The 17,378-nt window shown below is 42.5% G+C and overlaps 1 protein-coding gene across 1 annotated transcript in view; it reads left to right on the top strand.

The window, feature by feature from the left end:
* Positions 1-17,378, top strand: part of MCCC2 (methylcrotonyl-CoA carboxylase subunit 2) — a 109,263-nt gene that overhangs the window by 9,160 nt on the left and 82,725 nt on the right. The window contains exons 4-6 of the mRNA XM_032962451.2: positions 576-677; positions 13,808-13,935; positions 17,036-17,148. Coding sequence (XP_032818342.1) covers positions 576-677; positions 13,808-13,935; positions 17,036-17,148 — 343 coding nt within the window. The remainder of the gene's footprint in view (positions 1-575; positions 678-13,807; positions 13,936-17,035; positions 17,149-17,378) is intronic.

The raw sequence follows: 17,378 nt of genomic DNA on the forward strand, positions 1-17,378 counted from the left end.
TACTGCAAAGAAATAACAATATAAATTTAACTGTCATGCGACAAATGTTTTTGTCGGTGGCAGAATATGTGGGGAAAATGCTATTCCCTACTGTATGAACCAGTAGTCACTTGCAGGGATTAATACAAAAAAAGGTAATACAAATAAATTGTATCAATGCAGTAACTAGTATCTTTATTCCCTGGAAAAGTGAGTTGGTGGATTTATTCTGAGTGTTCTTTTAAGATGTAATACAGTGTTAGAACAAATTTGTTTTAAACTCTGGAATTAAATTTGATTCTCTGAGTTGTTGTTTGTGTAAATCTCTGGTAAACTGATAATTAATGCTGCATTGTGTACTTAGTGTTATGGAACTGTGTGAAATGATTGATTAACTCTACCTCTACCAGATAAGAGACCAGAACTCCCCTTTTCCATTGGACACCTGAAAATCAGTAAATGGAATCAGATTGTCGATTTTATTTCTACTTTTTATGCCCATGGAACACTTGAACATTTTAGTTTTATAAAATTGTTAATTTGCTGAGAGTGGTGATTTAATGTCTCCCCCTCCCTTTACGCCCTGTGTGCTGCAGGTCACCTTTCTTGGAGCTGTCGCAGTTTGCTGGCTATGAGCTCTATGGGGATGAAAACGTGCCAGCTGGAGGAATCATTACCGGTGTGGGACGCGTGTCTGGGTGAGGACCAACATCACTTACACAATATCTGCTGCTTTGGTGATCCATTAGAGCTCATTCTTAATTCTGTTTTAGCCAGAACACATCTATAAAAAGAATACACTTCGGCACGTAAGCTTTATTTTTTTCGCGAAACCACACTTTTGTTTCACATTATCATAATATGAACAAATATACAATATCATACAAACTCAGTGCCTAAGCCGAAAGTTATCCTTAAGCCTATCCTTAGTACCAACATTAACCTTAGAATGAACCCTATTGCCTGAAGAAAATAAATGCTAATTTAAAAAATATATGTTAGCTTAAAACAATTACAACAGACAGAAAACCAGGTGTCAGGACACTCATTGGAAATTATTTATTTTATTGAGATTCATCAGGGGCGCCGCGGAGGTGTGATGTTAACTACCTCCCCTGGTATACAGGAGGTCATGGGTTCGATCCCAACCCTGACGCTTGTAAATTTGGGGTTTGCATGGTCTCCCCATGGTCACGTGGATTTGTCTCTGCATCCTCCGGTTTTCCTCTCCACATTTAGGAACATGCGTACTTGGCTGCTATACATTTCCAAATGATAAGCCACTTTGTTGAGCTATCATTTGTGGCCAGGTCACTTCTGAAAATGAGTTATATAGCTCAGTGGGCCTTACGTGGTAAAAAAATAAGTTGAGTTTTGAGAGGCTGTGGGCAGTGTAGTATTGAGTGTATGAATGAGTGGAATTATTGAGGTAAGAATGAGAGGAATTAGTAATTAAATGTGTAGTGAGTCCAACTGAGTCGCAGACGTTGTCTTAGGGAGCAACACGTTTTATTCAACTCTTAGCACAAAATACTCCAGGGCTATTAACACAACATACTCCAGGGCTATTAACACAACATACTCTCGGGCGGTGACCACCCAAGTAACTACGCTACGGCAGAACTAGACACGGTTCCACTCTCCCGGTCTGGACCACAAGCTGGGTCCTCGCCCACCTTCTGGATCTCTCTCGCCCTTCCCCGAAGGCTCTCGAGAGTCTTTCTTGGACCATGTGACCACCCATTGTCCCCTCTACCAGTGGCCCCCCTCCAGTATCATCCGGTCACATGTCCCCAGGTCAGCCAGAGTATCATGCTCCCAACGTAACCCTAGCTGGCTGACACTCTCTCGCTCTCTCAACGGGAGCCCGCACCGCATGCTGTGCGTGGTGCCACCGCACTTAACCAGCGCTCACCCAAGCCCCCACTAGGGCTGGTACTACACCGCGTGTCTGGGGTGTACACACAACAGTATACATCCCGCCGTGGCCTCGCAGGCCCGGCACCACACAGTGACATTCCCAGTCACTACAAATGGGAGAAGAAAGAGAGAAATGTGACCTCAAAAAGTGTTTAAAACTCACAATTCTGCGGCCCTCATGCGGACCCACTGGCCATCAAAGTACTTCCCACCATTCTTCCTGATGATCTCCTATGATTTCTTGGGCCAGTCATTGCTCAGGACCCCTGTGGTTAAACTGACGGTTGGACCTCCCGATCAGCAGTGAAACATTTGATTTTATAATGCAAATAAGCTCTGTAGAATTATAAGGTTTTAAATTGTGCAGTCTACTTGGGCACTTTTTGCTTTGGCTCTCATAACTTAGCAAGGAAATGTCGAACATTTGTTTTATTTGTTTGTATGTTGAACTTATTTCGCAGCATACTTAGCCAACCATGCTAAGTGTAGATGCGGAGGACAATAAATTATACACGCTAAAAATTATGGACTTTTGATTGATAACAAATGTGTACACGCAGGTTGAAAAAGGTTTGTTAAAAGTGGCATATATACTGGTATAAGAATTGTATTTATATAGATGGACACTTGTTCTGCTGTGAAATTCCGTTTCAATACATTTGAAGTTAGCAAATATGTTCATGCAGAGATCACTTCTCTATGACTGCACAATATATTTACAAATGTCTTCTCATATGCATTCATGACTTGATAGTTAAAATTTGAAAGCTGATTTTTTTTCAGCTGCAAATGGACTCAAAGCATAGTCTCAATCGTGTTTCCACATACACATTTTTTTTTACTAATGGAATGACTGTACGATAATGAGATATAATGAGATGATTGTGTCTTTAATTGAGACGGTTTTTTTTTGCATTTACAACAGTCGTGTCCAAATAAGTGTGCTGTCCCAGTTCCCTCGAGGGTTTCCAGGCAATTAGTGTTTATTGCATTTAGGATGGTGCTATTGATCCAAGAGACTATCTATTTGTGCTGACGTCATTGTGCACCCGCAGTGACAAACACACTGGCATGATCACGTATGTAATCACATATGCTGATTTATATTCTTTCTTCATGCAAGCTTGCTGGAAAACAGGCATTTGCTTAATGCAATGTGTTTTCTTTACTTGTCGATGCACCTTCATTCAATTTGCACAGGGTTATATCACTCGAGAGTGGTGTTTTTTTTACCCGATAATTAAAATACCTCTCTTGCTTTTTGAAATATTACATGTTCTTAAAAAAACAAATAGGGCATAAGCCCTAGAGTCTTACATATAGCAGCAGAACAACCTAGATCTATGCACCAACCGTACGAATGTGGAATTTTCACTACTTACTCAGGATAGCAACTGATGTATGCACCGCCCAACACTCAGTTGTGCATGAATACACTTTGATGTCAACCATTTGGTATCCAATTATCATAGTGGTGTGGTGGGATAATGGTTGTCACACTACACAATAAACCCCAGTCTTGAGTTTTATGCCCAGTTAGAGCTGATATCAGTGGTGACTGATATTTGAACCAATCCTTGGCCCTCTTTTTATGATTTAAAAATGACCGCTGATGTGATGTATGGTCAAATAACCCACGTGTCCAACGCAGGGTGGGGAGGCCCTCGTTCTTCAGTGGATAGACAAAGGGCCATACATATTTAGTTTATTAGAGAGAGAATGAGATGTCTCTTGATTTGTTTAGGCTTTGAAAAGCCTTTCATCCACCAGTTTATTGAAAAAGGGCAGAAAATTACAATTTATGATAAAAATATCCACTTATTAAGAATATGTTCAGATGTATCATAAAATAATATATCCCAGGACAAATTGTCATGTAAGGAGAAAGATATTACAGGTGTAACATTTGAATAAAGAACCACTGCCAAGGCAATTCATTTTAGTATGGGTGTTTTTGTGTCCCCAAGTTTTGAGCAACTCTTGATTTAGCCAGAGTCCTTATCGCAACACACATCTATCCTAACGTGTTCTCAATCTTGAAATACCTATGCAAGTGTCATTGTGGCCCCTGTTTTAGACAGACAGATGGTCAGAGGTAATGATTAAACACAGACATATGGATTTTGATTCATAAAATGTTACAAATGCTCAAAGGTGCACAGAGATATATGAAGAGGTACATGCTTGTAACTAGACTGAAACAGATATAAGAACACATTTCTTGAAGAAAATGCGAATTAGGGATGTAAAATCTGAATACAAGTAAATGGGCTCGAGCAGGACACATTGCTAGAAGGGATGATGGTCAATGAACGAGGCTGATATTAGAATGGTAGACCAAAAATGGAGTGTGCTCGATAGGATGACCAACACAGACCGAGCAAAGCAATTAACACATGTTCAGGACATGGGAAGGCGTTCAACGGTGGATAGATTCCAGCTGGTAACAATCAACAAAAAAAATTGTGATCGCTGCAACCATTTTGGTGTAATTGATAATCAAAAATGTCACACATGGCTGTAAAAAACAGAACTGGTGGTAGGAGTTTGCTCTCAAAAGGGGACATTTAACAATACCTCGGAGTTTATCACGGTGTTTTATTTAATCCTATTCTTGTATTAGGACACTCGATTGTTCATAATCAATACACATCATCAATGAAGGTTAATACAGAAAATCCAGGACCCAAGTAATTATAGGTTTTGGGAAATAAATCTGATGAATTGGACATTTCAGTTAATGCCTCTAATAATTCCTGTTTAGGTTAGTCTGAAGCAATCAACTGGATAATTGGTTGTTTTGGGCATGTACATTTGTCTTCATGGGCTGTGCACACTGACTTGGCCTGCTGCTGACAAATACATTAACTATTTCCCCCCCTCACACCATCTTAAACCATCCATTAAAATATTCTGTATTGGCTCCATATTGGCTTATTGCTGGTAATTGATTTTAGACCAGCTTAAACAAGAGCATTGCTGTTTCATGACGCTGCTGCTCATTGAAGAGGCCATAACTTGTTAAGTGTGAGTCAATGACCAGGGCATTGGCAATACAATGTGTTCTGCCTCACGGCAGGTATGGGGGTGTGTGTACACAAGAATTTCCTGATATGGTGTTGAGTTTGGTTACGTAACCAGGAAGTTACGATTTAAGGTTCTCTAAACCATGCGGCATTCCACAGAGTACAAAATGGAGGCACAAATAGCGTCTCAGTGAAGACAGGTGCATCTGTTCATTGTGGAACTTTAAGAAGCATTGTCTGTAAGTTCGTTTATATTCTTATAATACTGGGAATGCTGTTATAATGTTAGGATTGCCCTTAAAATGCTGTAAATGCCTTTATAATGCTGTTAAATTGTTATGATAAATATGAGGCCTAGTTAACAACGAAGCCTGCCACTTGCATTATTGTGAACTAGCCTTTTGCCCATCCTAGGATGGAAGCTGTAATATTAAAGATGTACATTAATGTGTTCTTGTGTGATTGTAAATTTTTTTAGGAATTGTTGCACGTAAATAAATTTTTCTTAACTTAAAAAATGAAATTAAGGACTTTGGAAGATTTCTCCGTATACGATATTTTGAACACTTCACTACATTTCACTGTAGTACTGTATTAATGGCAGTGATTCTTGCACAAAACTATGTCATAAAACACGTCACTTTATGTCACTGTAGCACTGTATTTAACTGACCTTCAATTAGTAAAAAATCACTGCTCTGATACTTTATTTTCTTCTGCTTTCACTCGCTGGGGTTGAAATAAATTTCGATACAATATCTGTAAAATCACGGAGAAATGTATATATTATAATTTAAAAGCAAAAATTTGACTTACCTTTTGTTTCAAGTGCTGAAGAAATACATAAAGTCGGCAAAATAACTTTGTTGCTGCGTAGAATTATTTATTTGATATTTCAATAAAGAAACGTCAAATTTAAAGCGAATTTGCGGAAAAAAATGTTTCTCCACTCGACCTGGGGGAGTGTAAAAATCCACCCGCTCATGATTATTCATGGGGGGGGCTCTTTTGCAGTGATGTCACATACGGATGTAGCACTGTGCTGCGTAGATTTATTTTTGACCGTCACTTTCTGTAAATAAACATCATATTTGAAGTGACTTTGCGAAAAAATCATATTTTTCCGCTCAGCCTTCTTCCGCGTGAGTGTAAAAATCCACTTGCTCATGATTATTTTATTATTAATGATGGGGGGGGGGGTGTGCATGTGGAGTGACGTCACGTGTTTCACACATTTCTGGGCTATTATAGTAGTAATGTTACTTGTAGTTGGATAAGTCGAGCCTGACTTGTACCCATGTAACTTTAATGTGATCTTGAGAGCAAGGATGAAGAAGTATCTCATCCACAGTTCAGTGTTATGTGCAGCGCTATACATTTAGGCTGCAGTATGGTGATTACAAGATGTGACCTTATTTAACACCGTTTATTCTCTTGTATAGCTATTCAGTACTAATGTAGGTGCCTGGTCCATCCAGGACCTATTGTTGAGTTTCATGTTATCTAAGACAATGTTATGATGCTCCTTGTGTTAATTCAGTCTATCGATATTGAAAGTATTAACAGATGCTGTATTTTGTGCTGTCTCGGCCAGCGCACAGCGAGGCCGAGACAGTAAAAAGACATTCTTCTTGGAGCTCTCAACCAGCCAGCTCCTCAGACATGGAGCTCTCAAGCAGCCAGCTCTGCAGCGAGTCTACATTAAACTTGTGTTGCAAGCATCGCAGCATGGAAAGCCACAGTTCAGCAGGGAGATATTGCTGAAGGAAGTGATTTAAGCAATCCAGGACCTCCCATCCTGCCTCAAGAGGACAAAGGGAGTTCAAGGCCCCAAAGAGAGGTCAGGCTGACACAATGGTCCTTGGAAAGCTATGATGCTGAGAAGCAAGACTTTGATGCCAGGATAAAAATCGCATGGGACTGGGTTGAAGCAGATATATCTGAAGCTAAAAACGCCTCAGACACAGTGGCCTCAATTCAGCGGGCCATACAGCAAGTGAAGGTCAGCAGTTCAAGCTACAAGCTGCTGGCAAATAAAGACATCTCCCTCCTGAAGAAGGTGAAAATAGATGAGGGCATCAAGGGAGTGCGCATGCAAGAGCACTTCCTTGAACTGCGCGATGATAATGTGAAGGCAGTGATACAAGACTCAATGTACCGCGTGGAGGGCTTAGTAGAGACACGATCTTAGCACTCTGTCTCATCCAAGTCCACCACACGATCTAAAGGCTCAGCACACTCACAGATATCATCTACTAGTATGGCAACAGCTCAGGCACGTGCAGAAGCAGAAAACGCCCGTATCGCCTACATGGCTGAAGAGGAAGCCATGCTAATTGAAAAGGCCCGCATACAAGAAGAAGCAAGTATAGCAACAGCTGCCACTCTTTGTAAGAAAGCAGAGCTTGAAGAACAAGAGAGTGCATCGGTAGCTGGTGCCGCACGGAAGGAAGCAGAGCTTGAAGAGCAAGAAAGTACATTAGTGGCTACTGCCACACGGAGGAAAATTGAGCTGGGTGCTAAGTTAAGCACCCTACAACTAAAAAAAAGCAGCTGCTGCAAAGGCCCAGGCAGAGGTGCTCGAAGCAGCAGCTAATCTGGATAAGGAAGAGAATTGGAGTGAGTTTGGCACTCAGATGCCTGTCAAGGACTATGATCAACTTACCAGAAAAATATTTTAGACCGGTCTGAACAATGCACCAATGCTCCTCCACCAACTGATACTGAGCAAAGGGTGGATGTCAAGGCATCACCGCCTCCATGCCGAGTGAACATGAATGCTGTATACGGGAATGGTGAAAATATATACCCTGCCCTGGCAGTTAATCACCGACTCAGCATCGCACACATGGGGTCAGACATGGATACACCAAGTCAGACCCACATTCCAGACAGTCACATAAAGGGATCAAACCAACGTGATCGAAACCTTTTGGGCCCACAATCCAACGCCATCGCGATTGACAGCATGCAAGGCAATGCAGCCAATTATGGCATCTCACAAGCGCCAGTACTAACACACCCTGGATCAGCAGGCATAGGGGACTTTGTTAGTTACCTGGCTCACCGCGAACTAATCAACACAGTACCCGTAAAGTTTGATGACCACTCTGAGAACTATCGAGCCTGGAGATCTACCTTCAGGAATGCTATCAGGAATGCAGACATCTCTGCAAGTGAATAACTCGACCTGTTGGTGAAATGGTTAGGAAATGAGTTTGCAGAGTATGCAAAGAGGATCCAGTCAGCAAACATGGACGACCCTGCCTCATGCCTGCATGCGGTGTGGGGGAGGCTCGAGGAGTGCTATGGTAGCCCAGAAACCATTGAGAAGGTTCTCTTCAAGAAGTTGCAGAACTTTAAAAAAAATCTCTGGTCGAGACAATAAAAGGTTATGAGAGCTTGGAGATCTTCTGATGGAGCTTGAATCAGCCCAGGCTGACCCCTACTTACCAGGTCTCATGTTCTTGAATACCTACCATGGAGTGAACCCCATCGTCGAAAAATTGCCATTCGACGTGCGGGAAAAATGGAGAACAGAGGGTTCAAGATACAAGCAGAGCATCAGGTTGCATTCCCCCCATTCTCGTTTTTCTCAAGGTTTATCCACAACCTGGCTAGGACCATAAATGACCCGAGTTTCATGTTTGGCACCACGGGGATCTCCAGTCCAGATCTCCCAAAAATCGAAAGAGCAACGGCAAGACGAGTTACAGTGAGAGTGCCAATTTCCGTACACAAGACTGAGGTCTCTCCTACGATGTTCGCAAACTTCGTCCAGGCAACCACCGCAAAAAAAACATATAGAAGATCCAGAAAGGCAATGCCCATTGCATGATGAACCTCACTTCCTCCAGAAATGCCGTGAGTTCAGGAGGAAGCCACTGGAAGAGCGGAAGAATATGCTGAAAGAATGTGGAGTGTGCTTCAAATGCTGTGCTTCTACAAACCACTTTGCAAGGAATTGCAAGGCAGATATCAAGTGCAAAGAATGTGGCAGTGAAAAACACGCAACTGCTCTGCACACATTTTACTCCAAACCCAGGAGCACTAAGGCTTCCAATCCCGAAGCAGAGCACGGCGGGGAGCAAGGTGAGACCGCCTCATCCACTTCGTGAGTCACAACCAAATGCACATACGTCTGCAGAAGGCTTCAAAGGAAAATCTTGCTCAAAGATATGCCTTGTCTGAGTGTATCCCAAAGGACATCCTGAAAGGGCATTAAGGATGTATGCCATAATGGACGACCAGAGCAACAAGTTTTTGGCAAGGTGAGAGTTCTTTGATCAGCTAAGCGTATGTGGGAATTCCATTCCATACACGCTCAGAACATGCTCAGGGCTGATGGAGGCAGCTGGTAGAAGAGCGAGTGGCCTCATGGTGGAAACCATGGATAGCACCATGAAGCTGGCCCTTCCTACGGTGATAGAGTCCAATGAGATACCGGACGACAGGAGCGAGATTCCCACGCCCGAAGTTGCATGTCACCACCCACACCTGAAGCCCATAGCAGAGTTCATCCCACCATTGGATCACGGGGCACAGATTTTACTTCTGCTTGGCAGGGACATGCTGAGAGTCCACAAGGTTCGCGATCAACGCAATGGACCTCACGACGCTCCCTATGCCCAGAGACTTGACTTAGGATGGGTCATCATAGGTGGTGTCTGTCTCGATGAAACACACAAACCAGACCGGATAAGCACATTCCGAACAAGTGTGCTCATGAATGAATGCATGTCGCTCTTCAAGCCGTGCTCCAACCACTTCACGCTGAAAGAGAAACTCGAAGAGAGAAGTCAAGGTTGTACCGTGCAGACTTACGAAGAAACCAACACGCTGACCATGACTTCGCTTGTACATCCACCATCTTCGCTGTAATTTGTTCCTCCACGTTTCTTCAAGCCTGTCCTGACTGACGGGAAGAAGACGAAGATGAAGCTGCTGCTCGTCGCTCTGCTGGTGGTCATGGCGGTGGTCATTGCGGCCGTGGCCTCTACGTTCCTCGACCCGGAGCTGTCGTCCGAGTGGGAATCCTGGAAGGAGTTCCACGGCAAGGCCTACGACTAGAAGGAGGAGGGCTGGAGGAGGGTGATTTGGGGAAGGAACCTCAAGAAGATCGCAGTGCACAACTTGAAGCACTCCTTGGGCAAGCACACCTGGTGCTTGGGCATGAACAGCTTCGGTGACATGACTAGGGAGGAGTTCCAGCATACCATGCTGGGCCTCAGGGGCTGGAACAGCACCAACAAGGCCTCCCTTGGTGCCACGTTCATGGCACCCACCTTCAAGGCTCCCGTGTCCGTTGACTGGAGGAAGCAGGACTACGTCACCGACGTCAAGGACCAGGGCGAAATACCTTAGTGACCAAGGCTGCACATGGATCTTCAATCCGCCTCACTCTACGCATATGGGTGCAGTCTGGGAACGCATGATCGGGATTGCTCGACGCATTCTTGACTCCATGCTGTGTGATGTAGGGTCCACATGGCTCTCACAAAGTCTTGACCACTCTCATGGCCGAGGTCTCAGCTATTATTAGCTCAAGACCCCTGATCCCCATCTCAACCGACCCGGAGTCACCATTCATCTTTACTCCTGCTACACTTCTTACACAGAAGACAGATGTGCTCAGAGCACCCACCGAGGAGGTCAGCACTGCAGACCTCTACAGACGTCAATGGAGACAAGTGCAGAGCTTCACCAACACGTTCTGGCATCGCTGGAAAAACGTGTACCTTGTGACACTTCAAGTGCGCAGCACGTGGCAGTCGAGCAGACCAGACATCCAAGAAGGTGACCTTGTCCTACTAAAGGACAACCAAGTAAAATGGAATGAGTGGCCAATGGGCTGCATCCTCAAGACAATTCGCAGTGCCGATGGAAAAGTTCGAAAGGTTGAGGTTATGATAGCCAAGCAAGGTGTCGCAAGAAACTTTTGTCAGGCCTATAGCTGAGACAGTACTACTTCTCTCTCGCAAAGATATGGACATATAAGTTGACCCGTTGAAGTTTGTTGTACATTTGTTTATGAGATAGGAAAATAAATGGTGGTATCTCCTAGATACCAGACGGGGAGTGTTCTGCCTCACGGCAAGTATGGGGTTGTGCGTACATAGGAATTCCTGATATGGTGTTGAGTTTGGTCACGTGACCAGGAGGTTACGATTTAAGATTCTCTAAGCCATGCGGCATTCCACAGTACAAAATGGAGGCACAAGGTGCATCTGTTCATTGTGGGACTTTAAGAAGAATTGTCTGTAAGTTCGTTTATGTTCTTATAATACTGGGAATGCTGTTATAATGTTAGGATTGCCGTTATAATGCTGTAAATGCCTTTTTAATGCTGTTAAATTGTTATGATAAATATGAGGCCTAGTTAACAACGAAGCCTGCCACTTGCATTATTGTGAATGTTACTTGTAGTTGGATAAGTCGAGCCTGACTTGTACCCATGTAACTTTAATGTGATCTTGAGAGAAAGGATGAAGAAGTATCTCATCCACAGTCCAGTGTTATGTGCAGCGCTGTACATTTCGTCTGCAGAATGGTGATTGCACGATGTGACCTTAATTAACACAGTAGCTTATTCTCTTGTATAGCTATTCAGTGCTAATGTAGGTGCCTGGTCCATCCAGGACCTATTGTTGAGTTTCATGTTATCTTAGACAATGTTATGATGCTCCTTGTGTTCATTCATTGTATCGCTATTGAAAGTGCTGTGTTTTCCATCAGTTTTACCTCGTTCTATTCATTAAATACGTTGGAGTTAGATGTTCACCCTGGCTCTGAAGGTTTATTGAATGCGAGGTTAACTACTCGGATAGTGGTGCAACGCAGCGCATAGCGAGGCCGAGACAAAATGAGCTTGCATCTAAAATAAATAAATGATTATTTTATGCTTTGTTGAGAGTAGTGTCAAAGCAATTATACCAAAAAAACTCCAGTGACATGTCCGGTGCATAATCTTGTCTTGATCTATCTGGGAATGAGATCAGAAAAAGTACAGAGAGCTGCCTCATTTAAACTGAATAATGTTCAGCCAGTAGGACTGAATGAACACCTTACCTTCACCAAAAACATAGCCTTAGTATTGAGTGCTAGACAAACTTTATCCCATTTATGTTTAATTTTATTTATTTTAGTTTCATGTATGTGTACCTCATTATTTATCTGATTACTCCGTTTCAGGAATGTCAGGTATTCATATTCATTGAACTGAAATTCTAATTTATCCAAGGAATGCATTGCTGGGTGGAATATGCCTTTTTTACACAATAATAAAGCTTCCCACATTGCAATGTGCCAGCAGAATTTGATCAATTACATTTTTATATAAATTAGTTCATTTAGTAATACTCTTTCATTATTAAAGGGTTTGTAACTCAGTATATACTTTTATGTAACTATGGTCATAACAAAACAATCACTAATATAATGAGCCAAGAATGTCTGTGTGTAACGTGCGTGACGTCACTCCATGTCAACCAGCCCCCCTCATTAATAATCATGAACAGCTGGGGTCCTCCACATGGACTTCACCCCCCGACCGTCATTAATAATCATGAACGAGTGACGTCACTCCGCATGAAGAAGGTGGAGCGGAAACGAACATTTGTTTACGCGAATTAGCTTTCACTTTGACCTTTCTTTATGGAAAGTATAGCGATAAAAGAAATCATTAATTAAAAAAAGCCAGAGCGTTGATGTCACGCTCACTCGTAACGCTCTCATTAATAATCATGAGCGGTTGACGTCACTCCACATGGGGGGGGGGGGGTGCCTCCTCACGAGAACTTAACCCTCATTAAAAAGCCAGAACCCTCATGCCACGTGAACTCTGTAACCCTATTGAGACGTAGAAGGAAAAAGGGCGCCATGATGAACATGGGATATAACCGTGAAATGAAAAAAATATGTTATCGGCCTCACAAATGGCACACCAATGGATGCACTGAATATTATCTTACTGTCTGCTTTTCGCTTTAATATGTCAGATTTAATGCAATACACCCGTCCTTGGATGGGCTATAGGCTAGTGTTAATGTAATTAGCATCAGGCCCCATGGTGTAAAGTAGTCTCTAATCCTGATCTACACCATCTTATTGGCCTCTGATTATGTGCTGTGAAAAGGGCCATTGCTCAAAATATCACGTGTTTTATATTTTTCCACATAAGGCAGTTTAATTGACCAAATTCGTTTTTTAATATGTAGAATAAATAGGTGGATAAAATAAGCCATTCTAAGTCTGTTATAATCTACATGTGGCCAGACTGCCTGACTCTGTTAGCTTTATACCAAGGTACATAAGGTGGTCAAGTGGCTGGTTCCATTGCACTGGTTGGCAGTGTAGTTTTAAAGTTATAAAATCTGCAAGATGATTCCAGACTTTGCTGCAATGGATGAATGCCCTGGGCCATTTTTGCAGATTTTTCTTGTTTAGAATTACAAATGAACTGCATCTCAATTGAGCCACACGTTAACTGCGCAGGAGAGGCATTTGGTGTACTGCTTGAAGTTGTGCAGTTTCTTAAAATGCACCTGTGGAAAATAATAACGTGTTAAAAAGCTTCATCTGGTTAGGTTTAAAGATCCACTGGATTCGGTGACATGGGTGTAACGTTAACATCACAATACATTTTCTATGTTGAACTTTAGAACATATGAGTGCACGTTAAGTGAACTGGCACACAATCAGGGTTCGGGTGGATTAAAGGAGGTCTGCAGTAATCGTCACACATCACTTGACACTCCATATGAGCCAAACATAAAGTTCGACAGATGTGATGTTACTATGTTTTATGGAATGTATTTGAAGTTCACTTCACATGCATCAGAGACCCAGTGTGAACCACACTAAGACTCGGACCTGGCTTGCAGGGTGGAGTGTGTGGTGGTCGCCAATGACGCCACAGTGAAAGGCGGCACCTACTACCCAGTAACGGTCAAGAAGCACCTGCGTGCTCAGGAGGTGGCACGGGAAAACTTCTTGCCCTGCATCTACCTGGGTGAGCTGAACCAATCATGGGTTTTGTTGTGTTTCAGATTCCTTTTTGTTATGCTTTCCAACTAAGGCTGAACATGTTCGTGCATTAGCTCTTATCATCTGTCCGTTCGTTTCTAACATGGTGTCACAATTCTCATAAAGATGATCCAATATCAACAAAACTTGAGTATAAAGTTGAGTTACGTTACAAAACTGGTCAAATAGATTAAATGGTTGCTCAAAACTGGGTGAATAAAATTAGTGCTGAAAGGATCATTCTTGTCGACTATGCCGAAGACATCACACACCATTCACCGTGTGATATAATCTCATATGGCTCGAAATATAAATATTTCCAACATGTTAAGCATTACATAAGCCATGCATTTGCATGATTTTTATTCCTTGTTCCATTTTTATGTGTTTCTCCGGTTACATTTGTGAGTGTTTAATTCGCAGGATTGAAGCATGTTCCACTAGCAAAAATACATTCACGTCCTCCATTGCTTGAAGTGTGTAACCTCTAATCTAAGCATGAAAGTTTACATCATGGTTAGGGGATTAGATTGGCATTTAACAAATTGTATCTATCCATACAGGAATCACCCAATATACATAAGGGATGCATTCCTGGGAAATGCTACTTAACTCAAAAATACTTCAAGCTAACAATAATCTTCCATAGACATGTTACAATCAGGGGTTGCATTCCTAGCTGACATTTCTGGAAAAAAATGCTTGACAAAATGTCATGAAGTGTACAAAAATGCAAATTATTATAAGTTAACGTACATATTAACTCGTAATATATGCGAATAAATTAAATAAAACTTACCAGAGATGGTTGAAGAAATTGCTAATCCAGCGGTGATAGAGTTATGCAGACGAAGGGGCAGGATCATCTGACGATGAAGCTGGAGCCACAGGAGTGTTCACAAGAGGAAACTGACTCTCTTCTGGGCTCTTCTCTGGACCTTCTGGCTTTATTGTAGAACATACAAAAAATTCTGGCCAAAGACAGCTGTACAGCATTGCTGGTACAGCTCTTCGAAGCAGTGAATGCCACTGGTCAATGCCCTATTAACGCTAGAGCTGCATTTTCTGGTTCGATCATCTCTTTCTGAAGATGTCCATTTCTGCTTCCAAATAAATAAAAGCCTCTGACAATCTTTTTGAAGTTAATATTGGTGGTAGTGGTGGTATCGTTTCATTGGCCTCTTCCTGGGCTCATTGTTGTTCCAGCTGTATCGGATCCTCATTTGACAGCTCCTCACCACGGGACTCGAGCAACTCCACCACATTCGACTCCACATTGTCGAGTCCGGTTCCAAATTTTTTTGTACAATTTGAAAAATGAACGCAGATGTGAAACATTACAGTTATAAGAAAATACGTTCCCAAATTAATCGGGAACATTTCTGCAAAACAACACATAATGCGGCAACTTATAGCTCTGAGAAAGGCCATAAAAATGCTTTACCTGTTCATCAGCAATGCGAAGGCTATGCCAATTCCATGCTTACCAAACTAAACTAAAAATGAAAGATTTTTTATTTTCAAACTAAACTTTTTATTTTACCAGTTAAGGGCCATTGAGCTACATAGCTTATTTTCAGACGTGACCTGGTCACAAATCATATCTCAAAGAAGTGGCTTATCATGTGGAAATTTATAGCAGCCAAATACTCTAATCACATTTTTCAAATCGTGTAGGAAAAATCCGCAGGACCCGGAGAAAAATCCATGTAACATCAGGGAGAACATGCAAATTCCAAATATACAGAAGCCAAATATATCTCAATATACCGAAGAGGCTTATGGGTCAGTGGGGGTTAGGTATTTGCTTGAGGTTCTCCAGAGTATCAAAGGTTTCGGTGGGGGAGGGGGGTTAGGGCTATCCTGGATTTAAACAGCCTAAACAGGCACCTTTGGAACTGGAGGTTCATAATGGCAGATTGGAAGTTTCTCTGTTTTAGTGTCCTGGGAAGGTACTTCATTCAGACTCGCTATCAATGTTACCCAGAATATTAATAAAGGTCCTAGTGGTATTAGTGGCCCACCTAAGAAAAGACGGTCACGATGTCTACCCTCGTCTGGATGACCTGTTATGGACAGGCTCAAGGAAAGCCTTCGAGAAGACCGCAGAAGGGATTGAAACACTGCAAGAGCTCGGTTTCAAACTCAGCTGACCCTAAGTGGACTGGTTCGCATTCAAATAGAACGCCAAGCTGAAAAACTTTGCATCCAAGTTCCACCAGAAAGGGGCCATAGTGTCGGATGCCGTATCATGCCAGTGGTAGGTGGTTGGGGACCCTGGAATACTTATCCCCAAGGTTCTCGACAAAATAGAGAGAGGGGTTCTTGGCAATTCTGATCGCCCCCAACTGGCCAAGGAGGTCATGAATATGCAAGTGGGCCAGGCGTGGCCGGTGCTGCTGAGGGCAGATCTCGTCGTTAAGCAAGAGGTCTGGCATCAGGTTCTGCAGGCTCTGCCCTTGATGGCCTGAAGGATGAAAGGAAAATATTTTCTCGTCTCAGGCTAAATTTATCAGGTGGCAGCGTGTTTTGCAAAAGTCACGGAGATAGTCAATGTGGCAGATTTATAATGCAAACTAGAAGACTTTCTGAAGTCAGTGTGAAAATAAGGGCCTAAATCTGCATTTATGTGTCGTGCAAATGGCTGGGTTCCTGGTTGAAGGCGTTGAGAGAGGACTCTCCTGGGCTGCCCTTAGAGTGTGGTCCTCAGTGACATTGACCTCTCATGAGGTTGTCCGATTGAAGCCTCAAAAATAATTGCTAAACTGTTTAGGGCCATTTATTTATTTTTACAAGTTTAGTTGATCAGCAGGTAACGTGTGCTGCAGAAAAGTGTCTACTCCCACCTCTTCCAAGATGCCTGGTGGAAGAGTAGGCCAAAACACATAGAGAGGTCCTTTATAGCTCTCTCCAGTGAAACCGCTTCTGCAAACAGTGGTGTGAGCAAGTAATTGTCAGCCTGCAACTTTATCTTTTAAGACCACTTCTATGAAGAAAAAAATCACTAACATGCATATAAATGTAAATGTTATATAGTGATTAGTTGGGTAGCACACAGTGGTACTGACAAACACTATTCTCTACAGTGGACTCTGGTGGGGCCAATCTACCCCGGCAAGCTGATGTGTTCCCAGACCGGGACCACTTTGGCAGAATCTTCTTCAACCAAGCCAACCTTTCATCAGAGGGCATCTCACAGGTACCATCATAGAAATTCAACACAATGGGCTGGACATAGTTCAGTCCTGGCAAATCCTTCTGGAAACTCTCCAGTGATTGTTACTGCAGAAATAGTAATTAAACAAATGTCACATTACTTGTGTATACAATTTGTGCGCCTTGTTGTTTTATATACGGCTTGGAGTGGTACATGCCAGGAAAACAGTGAGAGACAAAATCAGAGAATATGTACAATTATATAAATATTTT

This window comes from Petromyzon marinus, chromosome 1, assembly GCF_048934315.1.
Source record: "Petromyzon marinus isolate PM22_M1 ecotype Great Lakes invasive population chromosome 1, UKy_Petmar_22M1.pri1.0, whole genome shotgun sequence".
Classification (NCBI taxonomy): domain Eukaryota; kingdom Metazoa; phylum Chordata; class Hyperoartia; order Petromyzontiformes; family Petromyzontidae; genus Petromyzon; species Petromyzon marinus.